This window comes from Lissotriton vulgaris, chromosome 10, assembly GCF_964263255.1.
Source record: "Lissotriton vulgaris chromosome 10, aLisVul1.2, whole genome shotgun sequence".
NCBI lineage: Eukaryota > Metazoa > Chordata > Amphibia > Caudata > Salamandridae > Lissotriton > Lissotriton vulgaris.
In genome coordinates this window covers 274,176,185-274,188,815 of record NC_141698.1, presented here as the reverse complement: position 1 = coordinate 274,188,815, position 12,631 = coordinate 274,176,185, and the positions used below count along the sequence as shown (strand labels likewise).

The window sequence follows — 12,631 nt, the reverse complement described above, 5'->3', positions numbered from 1 at the left end:
AACAGAAAGCCCGAACAGCAGTCAACTGGGCCCTCAAAGTGGACACAGATAATACCTTCTCAAATCCCTCCCAGAGAAACTGAAGGACATCAGGCAAGGGACAAACCAGAGGAGACAACGCCAGACCCTGACACCAACACTCGAAGTTACCCCAATGACGACGGTAGGACTTAAGAGTAGATGGCTTCCTGGACTGCTGAATCGCCAAAGCTAAATGCTAGGGGAGACTCCGGTTCCTCCACCCCTGCCTCTCAACCTTCAGACCGACAGATGAAGCCGCCAGAGGGACAACATTGGAGAGGACCGCAAGGGAGACGGAGGGATTGGGAAGAACCAAGGACCTTAAACAGCTAACAACCACAGAGTGAGAAACCAGGACTGGAGGGGCCAGGATGGCACCACTACCTCCAGATCCTCCACCACCAGGCAAGACAGAACCCAGAGCAAGGGAAGGAAATGAATACAGCAGCTGAGAAGGCCAAGGAATGGTCAGAGCATCCACCCTCCAAGACCACGCCTGAGGGACCCGGAAGCAGAAGCGGGGAAGCTGAGCATTGAGCCTGGAAGCAAAAAGGTCGAGATAAAGAAGACCAAACCACATGAGCACCAGACAAAAGGCTCCTGGAGTCAAAGCAACTCCTGGGAGGTGGGAAACACTGACTGAAGACATCCGCTACCCCATTGTCCAGTCCCCTAATATGAACAGCTGCCTGAGACAAGAGGTGCCCCTCTGCCCAGTAAAACAACAGGGGCACTAAAGCGTTCAGGGACTTGGACCTGATAACCCTGTGGTGATTCAGGTAGGCCCCTGTCACCATGCTGTCCGAAAGAACCAGCACATTGCGGTTCGACAACAGATCCTGGAACCCCATTACCGCCGGAACACAGCAGACAACTTGCGCCAATTCAAAGACCGCGACCCTCCAGAAGGGTCCAGTGACCCTGAACGGAGTCTGACCCCAAAGTCACCCCCCACCCCACTGCACTGGTATCCATTGTGAGAAGAACCAGAGGGGAGGGCTGCGGAGGTAGACCCCTGGCAAGATTGCCTGACACCGTCCACTAGCGTAGAGCACGGAGGATTGAGAGGGACACCGGAACCAAGAGGGACAAACTGCGAGACAACAGATCCCACTGAGGCAACAGGAATAACCAAAGAGGTCGCAGATGGAACTGTGCCCAAGGCACCTTGAACACCGAAGCCACCATCAGACCCAGAAGTCGCAACCAGAGATGGTCCGGAAAGGAACAACCCCCCAGAAACGACGAGCAAGGGAGCACAAGGTCACCGCTCGAAACACAGGCAGGAAAACCCAATTCAGTGCAGGAACGAGCCCCTATGAACGTCAAATCCTGGGAAGGCACAAGCTGACACTTGGGGAGATTCCGCAGAAACTCATGGGCTCCCAACGCCGAACACACCAACTCCTGATCAGCAACAACAGGAAGGAGCATGAAGGAGCCAATCCTCTAAGTAAGGGTAAATTAGGACACTCTGAAGATGAAACAAAGCCACAAACGGTGCCACCACCTTGGTGAACACCCTGGGGGCTGACCTCAAGCCGAAGGGCAGAACCTGAAACTGATAATGCGCACCTGAAGACAAAACCTCAGGAACCAACAAGACTGGGGGTGAACAGAGACATGAAGATAAGCGTCCTGAAGATCCAAGGTGCACATGAAATGACCCGGGAGAACCAGGGGAATCACCCGTTGGAGAGTCTCCATCTTGAACGCCAGATGTAACGCAAATTTGTTCAGGGCCTTCAAATTCAAGACAAGACGGAACCCCCCGTCACCTTGGGCACCAGGAAAATTATGGAATAAAACCCCCTTCCCCTCTCCACAGGACAGACCTCCTGCACCGCCTCCTTGTCCAGCAGAGCTTGGTTCCCCAGACACAGCTCCGATATCTTGGACGGACAAGATGGCCAGTTTTGGTTGTAAAAAACACTTCCTTTTTATTCTTTAAGCCATAATGATGTCCAGAACGCGGACGCACAGGGCTCTATCGGTACTGGAGTTATTTACACTTTATTTGTTGGGTGCTCGCATTTCTCCAAATTTGGGAACCTGACACCATGTCATGATTTGGGGAGAATTGCCTATTTACTTACTAAATATAGTATCAATCTGACTACTTATATGATTGCTATACTTCAAAGAACTTCTGACACATATTATTGTCCTATTAAACCCTGAAGAAGTCCTCAGGAGGACGAAACGCGTCAGCAGTCTTGTCCATTGTGTGCTGTGTTTTAAGAGATTTTCTATGGCTTAAAGAATAAAAAGGAACTGTTTTCTACAATCAAAACAACCAATGTTCTTTTCATTTGGGAAGACGCCTACTTACTTCTTGCTGTTTCATTGTGGACAATAATTTACCTTCATTAATAATAACATTTCTACTGTTTTGAGTGCAGGGCCATTTGTGCTTACACCATGATTCCTGCAGCCGCAAGAACAGGGTATCTACTTGCTTCACCAGTTGCTAGTGTTCTTGATGATATTTTAGAACACATTTTAAGAAAAGGGTGAGAGAGTGTTTTTCCGTGTGCTACATATTGCTATTTAATCGACTCATTTTATTTGTATGTCCATGCTAGATTATTCGCTTTTTTTCCAATAATTCACGGGCATACTAAATATTGGTGTAGAGTCAGATTTACGCACCCGAGTGGACCCCTGCAACCACGTTGTGTCTTTTATATATACAGCTGTGGATGTTTACGTAACCAGAAGTGATATACAGTCATGGTCCTTCGATGAACAAGTGAGACAACAAGCGTTTTGCCAATCGGTGTGTGTCAGGCTGTTTCAGCCTTTAAGCCTAATTCGTGTCTGATTTAGGGAATTTTTATAATTTTTTACGTTGCTTTCGGGTTCTTATTTCTGAAACACTGGGTGATCTTTTTCTTTGTATTATTCTTCAGAATTACCTTGAGATGACTCTTTGGTTCTTTGCTTCTTTTTCCATGATCTTTTCCTTTCAGGCCATTATATCGATATGAGCTGTGCTTCTAAAACTGATTTTGAAATGTCATAATATTGAAATTAATGAGGATGTGCCAGTTGGGACACTTAGGTGTCGGATAACAGGGACAATTATGCCACTCCTGGCTTCTTTATTATTGGGCTCAAATTTGTCAAATACTTAAATTCTTTAAATCAGTTAGAAGTATGATTTGGTTTACGTTTTTGGTTGTACATTTGGTTTAGGCTGTTGAAAACCACTAGGGATATTTGTCAAGAATGTAATCACAAAAATGTTTAATAATCTTTTGTTCCAGCCTTGATAAAGTCTAAGGGGAGACGAAACACGTGTTGGAATAATTGCAGTCTTTCATGATGGATGTATCGACAACGCAGTTAAAATAACATCAAATTGATGAAACTGAACAGTGTGGACTCTGTATATCTTGTGTGACTCGGAACATTGAAGGATCTTCATTGAGCAGTAGCATTGTCTAAGGGACACATTTTTATTTGCGTTTTGAAGCAAATTAATCAATCCAAAACTTGGGAATACTGTACTACTGGAGGGTGTGCTTAACAGTGCTCTTTTTTCAATAAGCACACAATAGACATACCTTCCTACACCTTAGCTTGGAAATCCGGACCCAAAGCCATAAAGCTGGTAAATGGATGCCCCCCCCCCACCCCCAGCAGTACAATCCACATCCATAAAACATAACAGTTCTCAGAGCCAATAGAACACATATCTCAGACAATCACACACCTTCATAAACATAACACAGAACAAAAGCAATATAGTTGGCACAGAATGCCAACGGTACAACACTCAGGTCACACATCAATCGCTCACAGAGCAAACAGAACACACTGGCCAGCCAAGCGTGCCCCTTTCGCGTACACAAAGCAACAACAAAGTAATGTAGTCAGCAATATTGTACCTCTCGAATAAAAAACACACAAAGGCCGACAGTCCGGCCTTGTGGAACGACATAAATGTCTAAGTAACAAGGCTTGGGCAATGAAACTGTAAAACACTCAACACTAAGGTTCGAGTCAATCTGAGACATAAGATATCCACACAGGAGGCTTCCTTTTAAACCTGTAGCCACAGGCACTGCACTCTACACTGAACAAGCACACCACTGTACAGACCGGACACAGAGATACTAGGCCACTGTGATTCTGATCAGAGCAAGAGCAGAACTGTGATGGGAGGCACCGTTTGGACAGCAGCGAGCGACATGAGCTACAGCGACAGAAGTCAAGGACCAGCACTGCCATCCAGGACCAGCACTGCCATCCAGGACCAGCACTGCCATCCAGGACCAGCGCACTGCCGTCAAGGACCAGCACTGCCATCAAGGACCAACACTGCCATCAAGGACCAGCGCACTGCCGTCAAGGACCAGCACTGCAATCAAGGACCAGCACTGCCATCAAGGACCAGCACTGCCATCAAGGACCAGCACTGCCATCAAGGACCAGCGCACTGCCGTCAAGGACCAGCACTGCCATCAAGGACCAGCACTGCCATCAAGGACCAGCACTGCCATCAAGGACCAGCGCACTGCTGTCAAGGACCAGCGCACTGCCGTCAAGGACCAGCACTGCCATCAAGGACCAGCACTGCCATCAAGGACCAGCGCACTGCCGTCAAGGACCAGCGCACTGCCGTCAAGGACCAGCACTGCCATCAAGGACCAGCACTGCCATCAAGGACCAGCGCACTGCTGTCAAGGACCAGCGCACTGCCGTCAAGGACCAGCACTGCCATCAAGGACCAGCGCACTGCTGTCAAGGACCAGCACTGCCGTCAAGGACCAGCACTGCCGTCAAGGACCAGCACTGCCATCAAGGACCAGCGCACTGCCGTCAAGGACCAGCACTGCCATCAAGCACCAGCAGTGCCATCAAGCACTAGCACTGCCATCAAGGACCAGCACTGCCATCAAGGACCAGCACTGCCATCAAGGACCAGCGCACTGCTGTCAAGGACCAGCGCACTGCCGTCAAGGACCAGCACTGCCATCAAGGACCAGCGCACTGCTGTCAAGGACCAGCACTGCCGTCAAGGACCAGCACTGCCATCCAGGACCAGCACTGCCATCCAGGACCAGCGCACTGCCGTCAAGGACCAGCACTGCCATCAAGGACCAACACTGCCATCAAGGACCAGCGCACTGCCGTCAAGGACCAGCACTGCAATCAAGGACCAGCACTGCCATCAAGGACCAGCACTGCCATCAAGGACCAGCACTGCCATCAAGGACCAGCGCACTGCCGTCAAGGACCAGCACTGCCATCAAGGACCAGCACTGCCATCAAGGACCAGCACTGCCATCAAGGACCAGCGCACTGCTGTCAAGGACCAGCGCACTGCCGTCAAGGACCAGCACTGCCATCAAGGACCAGCACTGCCATCAAGGACCAGCGCACTGCCGTCAAGGACCAGCGCACTGCCGTCAAGGACCAGCACTGCCATCAAGGACCAGCACTGCCATCAAGGACCAGCGCACTGCTGTCAAGGACCAGCGCACTGCCGTCAAGGACCAGCACTGCCATCAAGGACCAGCGCACTGCTGTCAAGGACCAGCACTGCCGTCAAGGACCAGCACTGCCGTCAAGGACCAGCACTGCCATCAAGGACCAGCGCACTGCCGTCAAGGACCAGCACTGCCATCAAGCACCAGCAGTGCCATCAAGCACTAGCACTGCCATCAAGGACCCGCACTGCCATTCTGTCATCCCTGTCATGTTTCCTTTCTCTTAAGCTGGTCCCTCTTTTTTTTTATTTTTGGAAGAGTTCATGAGTTCCCAATCCCTAGAGCCCTTTCAAACAGCAGATACAGGACTCCTCAGGGGCACGCCTTTTAGGTGATCTCTGTAAGGAGAGACTCCCGTTAATATCTCGACACTTTGACCCTCTTCCCCCCATCGGAGGCCTGGCTGGCGGAAGATGAACTGTAGACTGTTGGGATGCAAAGGTGCCCCCTAGAGGAAACTGCCTAGTGCCCCCCCCCCCCACCCCCCAGTCCCAGGGCAGGGTTGACAGAGGCCCCTCTGGGTAACGGCATATATTTTTTTATCAAATATATCTCTTGTGAACATTGTCTACAGCCATCACTGATGCCACCTTTTAGACGCCTCGGGTGTATGAATTATGACATGTGATGCTCAGCATTACTTGTATCCCTGAGTCGGGATAACCTGTAGATGTTTGCAACCTTTTCTCATAATGTAAGAATGGAGTTTGCAATTGGGAGGATCTGCGATGCCCAAAGCAACCTCGTCCCCTTCTTGCTCTTCCTCACCCCGCACACTCTCCACTGAGGCAAGCTTTAGAGCGCTCGCCCATGTCTACCCAGAGCGTCAAGGCGCTTAAGTGACCGATGCCATCAGCTGTGTATTGGAGTGCTGGTCGTTAGAGACCCTTGGGTTTGTCTCCTGTGGGGAGCACCGGGCCCCATGTATGTACCCTCTCCAGGGAATCTGGCCAAATGGGCAAACCACTGAGATGCACTAGACAGGTGCTAATAACACAACACAACAACTACTGTATGGAAATGGTGCTCTATAGCAGACCTAAAACACAAAGGTTCTTCTATCCTGCTTTTTTCCAAATGGAAGACCCCACTGGTACTACTATTACCACCTGGACCCACTTCCCCTCTTGTTGTGTGTGTTGGCTCATCTTCTCCCACGGTGCGCCTCGCTACACTTCCTCTTCCTCCCAGGACTCTTTGCTTCTCTGATGTTGAGCTCAGTCTGCTGGAATAGATTTCAGTAACCTTGCTGCACCTCAGTTCCCATTCTGAAGTGATACCATGTAATAATTCTTATGGGTCATCTGTTTTAGCTGTTTCCCCGCCACACTTATTATTCACAGTCATTTCACTCAGGCTGGTCCATGTCAACCCCTATCCTGTCTATTCTCCTATGTGCCAAGACTACTCTAGGGTACATTTCACTTCGAAATGATTTTTTATCTAAATAAGTAAATACATGTATAACTTTCTAATATGATAACCAATAGCCATCAACTTTTTTTTTAAACTTCAGTAATCTCTTTATTTGAATTGTTTGTAGTGTCCTTGATAGTGGCACTCTGGGACACTTCCCATGAACTCCCAGCTTTCACATAGCCAGATAGATGGAAGATTACTGTGATAACAAGCATAACCAGTAAGACAAGAATAGACAACCATGGGGAAGTGTATTTTGATTTTAGGAAACAATACAACAAGGTGACAAAGTGCAGAAATGAGAACTGGGGTCTTGTTTTAGAGACTGTGTAGCTTCTGTACTGAGCTCCACAAATTGCTTTCGTTTTCATGACCTCAGATGTACAATTGGTTAATAGCCATTTTTAGTCCTATGTTTTTTTTTCCAGGGAACGCTTTCTGAAACTGATATTATATATTGTAAATTAGGGCAGTGTGATGTTTCTGCATGCATTTTGGTATATGTATGTATTGAACTGAAAAGTAATTAACATTTCAGCGCTTTGACGCCTCATCAGGGGTAGTAAGAGCTATATAAATACAATTACAATGTGTAAGAATCGATCTCAAATCAGATGGAACTGTGCTTACAGTTAAGGGGCCAAGTAGAAAAGCAGACATCATTAAAAGCACTACACTAATTTAGGGGCATGTCTTATGGTCCCATTAATAAACGTGATAAACAGTTGGTCATTTAATGGCCACATAAAGTACAGCTCCACAGGGTGTGAAATCTCCACCCTCTGGTTCCATAATGGGATTGCTGTACTATTTGGTAAACACTCGTTGTCTTACCCTTTGTGGGTTCTGCTTTTAATCGTGGGGTTCTCAAAGCGCTCATTCTGTGAAGGTGGGAATGAAGCAACAATATGGTGTAGGGGGTTGTGCGCCTGCTGCTGAGCTCAATGGGTAACATACAAGTCACTGATTCAGACCCTGGAAGAGACAACACAGGCTTTCATCCTACTGCTGTCCCTAGACTGAGTAGTATTGAGATGGGTAATGTTTGCGCCTGGCATTAAGAGGCAAGAACAGTTCTACTTGTAGTGTGGTCGGTTTCGCATCAGTTTCACATCAGCATTTATCTGTGCAAAGGGGCAAGTCAGGTCATGTATAAAGCACAAGGCGCTAACATGTGCCAACTGTGCACAAAGCTAATTGCAGTGGTGGTGACAAGTGGGCCTATGCACACAGTGGCATGGTGTTTAGAGGTGCCAGGTGATGACTCCATGTTCCTGGAGACACAACCATCTCGTTCTGCCCTTTTCTTTTCACAGTCCTTTGTAAAGTGGCACGGAATTATAGGGCATCTTTTAGGAAACCTAATTTCTATGGGCAAAGGCATTAAGCGGCGGGGGGTGTGCGGCAGGATTATTCGTTTGACATCTAGATTCAGCAGTTAGCACCTGTAAGATGGCCTGCCTCCGTGCAACAGGCTTGTCTGCCACTTCGCGGCAACATGCGTGGTATCGGTTTTAGTAACTTTTGATCCGTTTGAGCTAGAAACTATTTTTGTGTCATCTCAAGTGAAAAATGTACGGATGATGGATTATGTGGCAAGAGCAACACATCCATACTCACGAGGACACCACCAGGGCCGCATAATTGCATCTTCCGAGCGGCCCTGCCTGTAACATACCTCTTGCAGGCACTTACCTGAGCCTTATGTTATTCATGAAATCCTCCATGGTCACTCGGTCGAGAAGGACGAAATCCGCCTTCCCAAACTCCAGGCTCTCCTGCTCGGCCATCCCCACGACCAGGCCCAGAAGTTGGTGAGCAATGATTATAAACCGAAGAGAGCCGAGGACGCCCGTGAGTGCAGAGGCGAGGGCGGCTTCAGAGTGAGCCTGTGGAGTCGGGGCGCGGAAGGAGCCTTGCAGAAGCAGCAGTGAGCCGAGGCTGGCTTCCGGAGCGGAGGGCCTGTGTGTAACCATAGGGTGCGTCACCGTGGGCGCTGTCACCGTGTGGGGAAGGAGAAGTGCGCCAGGCTCCTGCGGTTTCGCTGATGAGCTGTCATTAAAACAGACGACGGCTCAGAGGGCCACGGCGACCAGGCAAAGGGCTACAGAGAGCCAAGGCGACCAGGCACAGGGCTGCAGATGGCCACTGCGACCAGACACAGGGCTGCAGAGGCCCACAGCGACCAGGCACAGGGCTGCAGAGGCCCACGGCGACCAGGCACAGGGCTGCAGAGGCCCACGGCGACCAGGCAAAGGGCTACAGAGAGCCAAGGCGACCAGGCACAGGGCTGCAGAGGCCCACAGCGACCAGGCACAGGGCTGCAGAGGCCCACGGCGACCAGGCACAGGGCTACAGAGAGCCAAGGCGACCAGGCACAGGGCTGCAGAGGCCCACAGCGACCAGGCACAGGGCTGCAGAGGCCCACGGCGACCAGGCACAGGGCTGCAGAGGCCCACGGCGACCAGGCAAAGGGCTACAGAGAGCCAAGGCGACCAGGCACAGGGCTGCAGAGGCCCACAGCGACCAGGCACAGGGCTGCAGAGGCCCACGGCGACCAGGCACAGGGCTGCAGAGGCCCACGGCGACCAGGCACAGGGCTGCAGAGGCCCACGGCGACCAGGCAAAGGGCTACAGAGAGCCAAGGCGACCAGGCACAGGGCTGCAGAGGGCCACTGCGACCAGACACAGGGCTGCAGAGGGCCACTGCGACCAAGCACAGGCCTGTAGAGGGCCACGGCTACCAGGCACAGGGCTACAGAGGCCCACAGCGACCAGGCGCAGGGCTGCAGAGGCCCACGGCGACCAGACACAGGGCTGCAGAAGGCCACAGCAACAAGGCGCAGGGCTGCAGAGGCCCCCGGACACCAAAGGCCCACGACGACCAGGCGCAGAGCAACGGAGGGCCACTGCGACCAGGCACAGGGCTGCAGAGGCCCACGGCGACCAGGCTCAGGGCTGCAGAGGCCCACTGCGACCAGACACAGGGCTGCAGAGGGCCACTGCGACCAAGCACAGGCCTGTAGAGGGCCACGGCTACCAGGCACAGGGCTACAGAGGCCCACAGCGACCAGGCGCAGGGCTGCAGAGGCCCACGGCGGCCAGACACAGGGCTGCAGAAGGCCACAGCAACAAGGCGCAGGGCTGCAGAGGCCCCCGGACACCAAAGGCCCACGACGACCAGGCGCAGAGCAACAGAGGGCCACTGCGACCAGGCACAGGGCTGCAGAGGCCCACGGCGACCAGGCTCAGGGCTGCAGAGGCCCACGGCGACCAGGCTCAGGGCTGCAGAGGGCTACGGCGACCAGGGACAGGGCTGCCGAGGGCCACAGCAACAAGGCGCAGGGCTGCAGAGGCCCACGGCGACCAGGGACAGGGCTGCAGAGGCCCACGGCGACCAGGCAGAGGGCCATGGCGACCAGGCACAGGGCTGCAGAGGCCCATGGCGACCAGGCATAGGGCTGCAGAGCCCCACGGCGACCAGGGACAGGGTGCAGAGGGCCAATGCGACCAGGCACAGGGCTGCAGAGGCCCACGGCGACCAAGCACAGGGCTGCCGAGGGCCATGGCGACCAGGCACAGGGCTGCAGAGGGCCATGGCAACCAGGCACAGGGCTGCAGAGGCCCACGGTGAACAGGGACAGGGCTGCAGAGGGCCACGGCGACCAGGCACAGGGCTACAGAGGGCCACTGCGACCAGGCACAGGGCTGCAGAGGCCCACGGCGACCAGGCTCAGGGCTGCAGAGGGCTACGGCGACCTGGGACAGGGCTGCCGAGGGGCACAGCAACAAGGCGCAGGGCTGCAGAGGCCCACGGCGACCAGGGACAGGGCTGCAGAGGCCCACGGCGACCAGGCAGAGGCCCACGGCGACCAGGGACAGGGCTGCAGAGGCCCACGGCGACCAGGCAGAGGGCCATGGCGACCAGGCACAGGGCTGCAGAGGCCCATGGCGACCAGGCAGAGGGCTGCAGAGCCCCACGGCGACCAGGGACAGGGTGCAGAGGGCCAATACGACCAGGCACAGGGCTGCAGAGGCCCACGGCGACCAAGCACAGGGCTGCCGAGGGCCATGGCGACCAGGCACAGGGCTGCAGAGGGCCATGGCAACCAGGCACAGGGCTGCAGAGGCCCACGGCGAACAGGGACAGGGCTGCAGAGGGCCACGGCGACCAGGCACAGGGCTACAGAGGGCCACGGCAACCAGGCACAGGGCAAAGATGCAGCACTGGACGTGACCGCGGCCAACCCAAAGTTCTCGGCCTCTGGAAAACCACAGGGGCTGGGGTAGAGTCACTCCAGAAGACACGTATTGAGGATTATGTTCTGCCACCAATTGCTGTTTGTCTACAATGGTTTATAAGCCTACGTATGCCCACGTTTCTGTTTTCTGACAGATAGGGAACGCTGAAGGGGCTGGTAGTTCTGGACAGAGTCAGTCACATAACAGGCAGGCCAGCTGCCGAACACAGGCTCTCACTTCCGTGCACACATGCTGCAACACACAGGCCCATAAGAGGCTGAGGCCGCTGCTACAACATACCATTCACACCAGACACAAAGCCCACAGACCACCCTGAGGGCGGTGGCGGACAACTGTAGAACTGAAACGAACGCCCGGCACCAAGAGTCCGCAGCAGTGCCCTTTACACACCCCTCAACACTGTATATCATGGATGAGAGTCCATCCTTCATGGGCCTTGCCTCTGATGTACTGAAGCAGGGTAACAGGAGAGCCAGCGAACACATAACCTGTGCAATTAGGAACAAACTGACAGTATCAGAGTAGTCAAAGTCAAAAGAAACTTTATTTCGATTGAGTTTTCAATCATAAAAGTACATTGTAGAAAAATATTTACAACAGTTTATAAAAAGTTTTCATTTGAGCAATATTGACTGATAGATACATAGAACATTGAATTAATCATAAAAAAAAATCGTCTATACAATGTCGCACTGTACGGCAATGAAATAACAAGTTGTTCACATAACAAGAATAAAATTTTACAATGCAGTAACCATTAGTTGAGAATGAATTTTCAGACATGCCTTAAGGAAGCAAGCTATAGATTTGGCAGCAAACGGGGTATCTAAGAACTGAAGTGCCAAAGAGCAGGTCTGCATCTTCTCAGACCTGTTTGTCGGAGAAGTGGGACCAGACAGCGTTTACGCGGGGTCTCGTAAAAGCTACAAAATAAAGTTACATGCAAGGTAGACTGGGAAGAACAGCCATCACAAGGACAACTAGCTAGTTCACGTGACCAATCAGAGGGCTCAGGGAACGAAACAAGACGATAAAATGAATCAAACCGAAATCTAGTTAAAACATATCTATCATAATTTGACAGGTAAAAAGACAGATAAGGTTGTATGCCATAGGAGGATTGTATCATCACTAAGTGAGTGTTTGACTGTTTGCCAATTTCAGAACACATGCGTAGGTCTCTTAAATGAGCGACACACAGATTCTTCAAGGTCTTTCTGGGTATAGCCGTTAGTGAGACAGGGTCGGTGAAAAACGCTGGACAATTCAGATCATTCAGAAATTTAAAAACATATAATAGCCGGGGGATCCTTTTCCAGTGGGTCAATGTAAGGCAATCAGTTATTAACGACCTAGTAAGGAGACATTGCTCCTGAGTCCATATACGAAGCCAAAGGAGGATCGGTTGGTATCTAATGGTGTCCGATAGA

At 51.9% G+C, this 12,631-nt stretch overlaps 1 protein-coding gene across 1 annotated transcript in view; it reads right to left on the bottom strand.

The window, feature by feature from the left end:
* Positions 1-8,852, bottom strand: part of LOC147685121 (unconventional myosin-Ig-like) — a 1,601,091-nt gene extending 1,592,239 nt beyond the window's left edge. The window contains exon 1 of the mRNA XM_086941006.1: positions 8,634-8,852. Within this exon, the coding sequence (XP_086797132.1) occupies positions 8,634-8,728 (95 nt within the window). The 5' untranslated portion in view covers positions 8,729-8,852. The remainder of the gene's footprint in view (positions 1-8,633) is intronic.
* Positions 8,853-12,631: the final 3,779 nt, after the last annotated feature.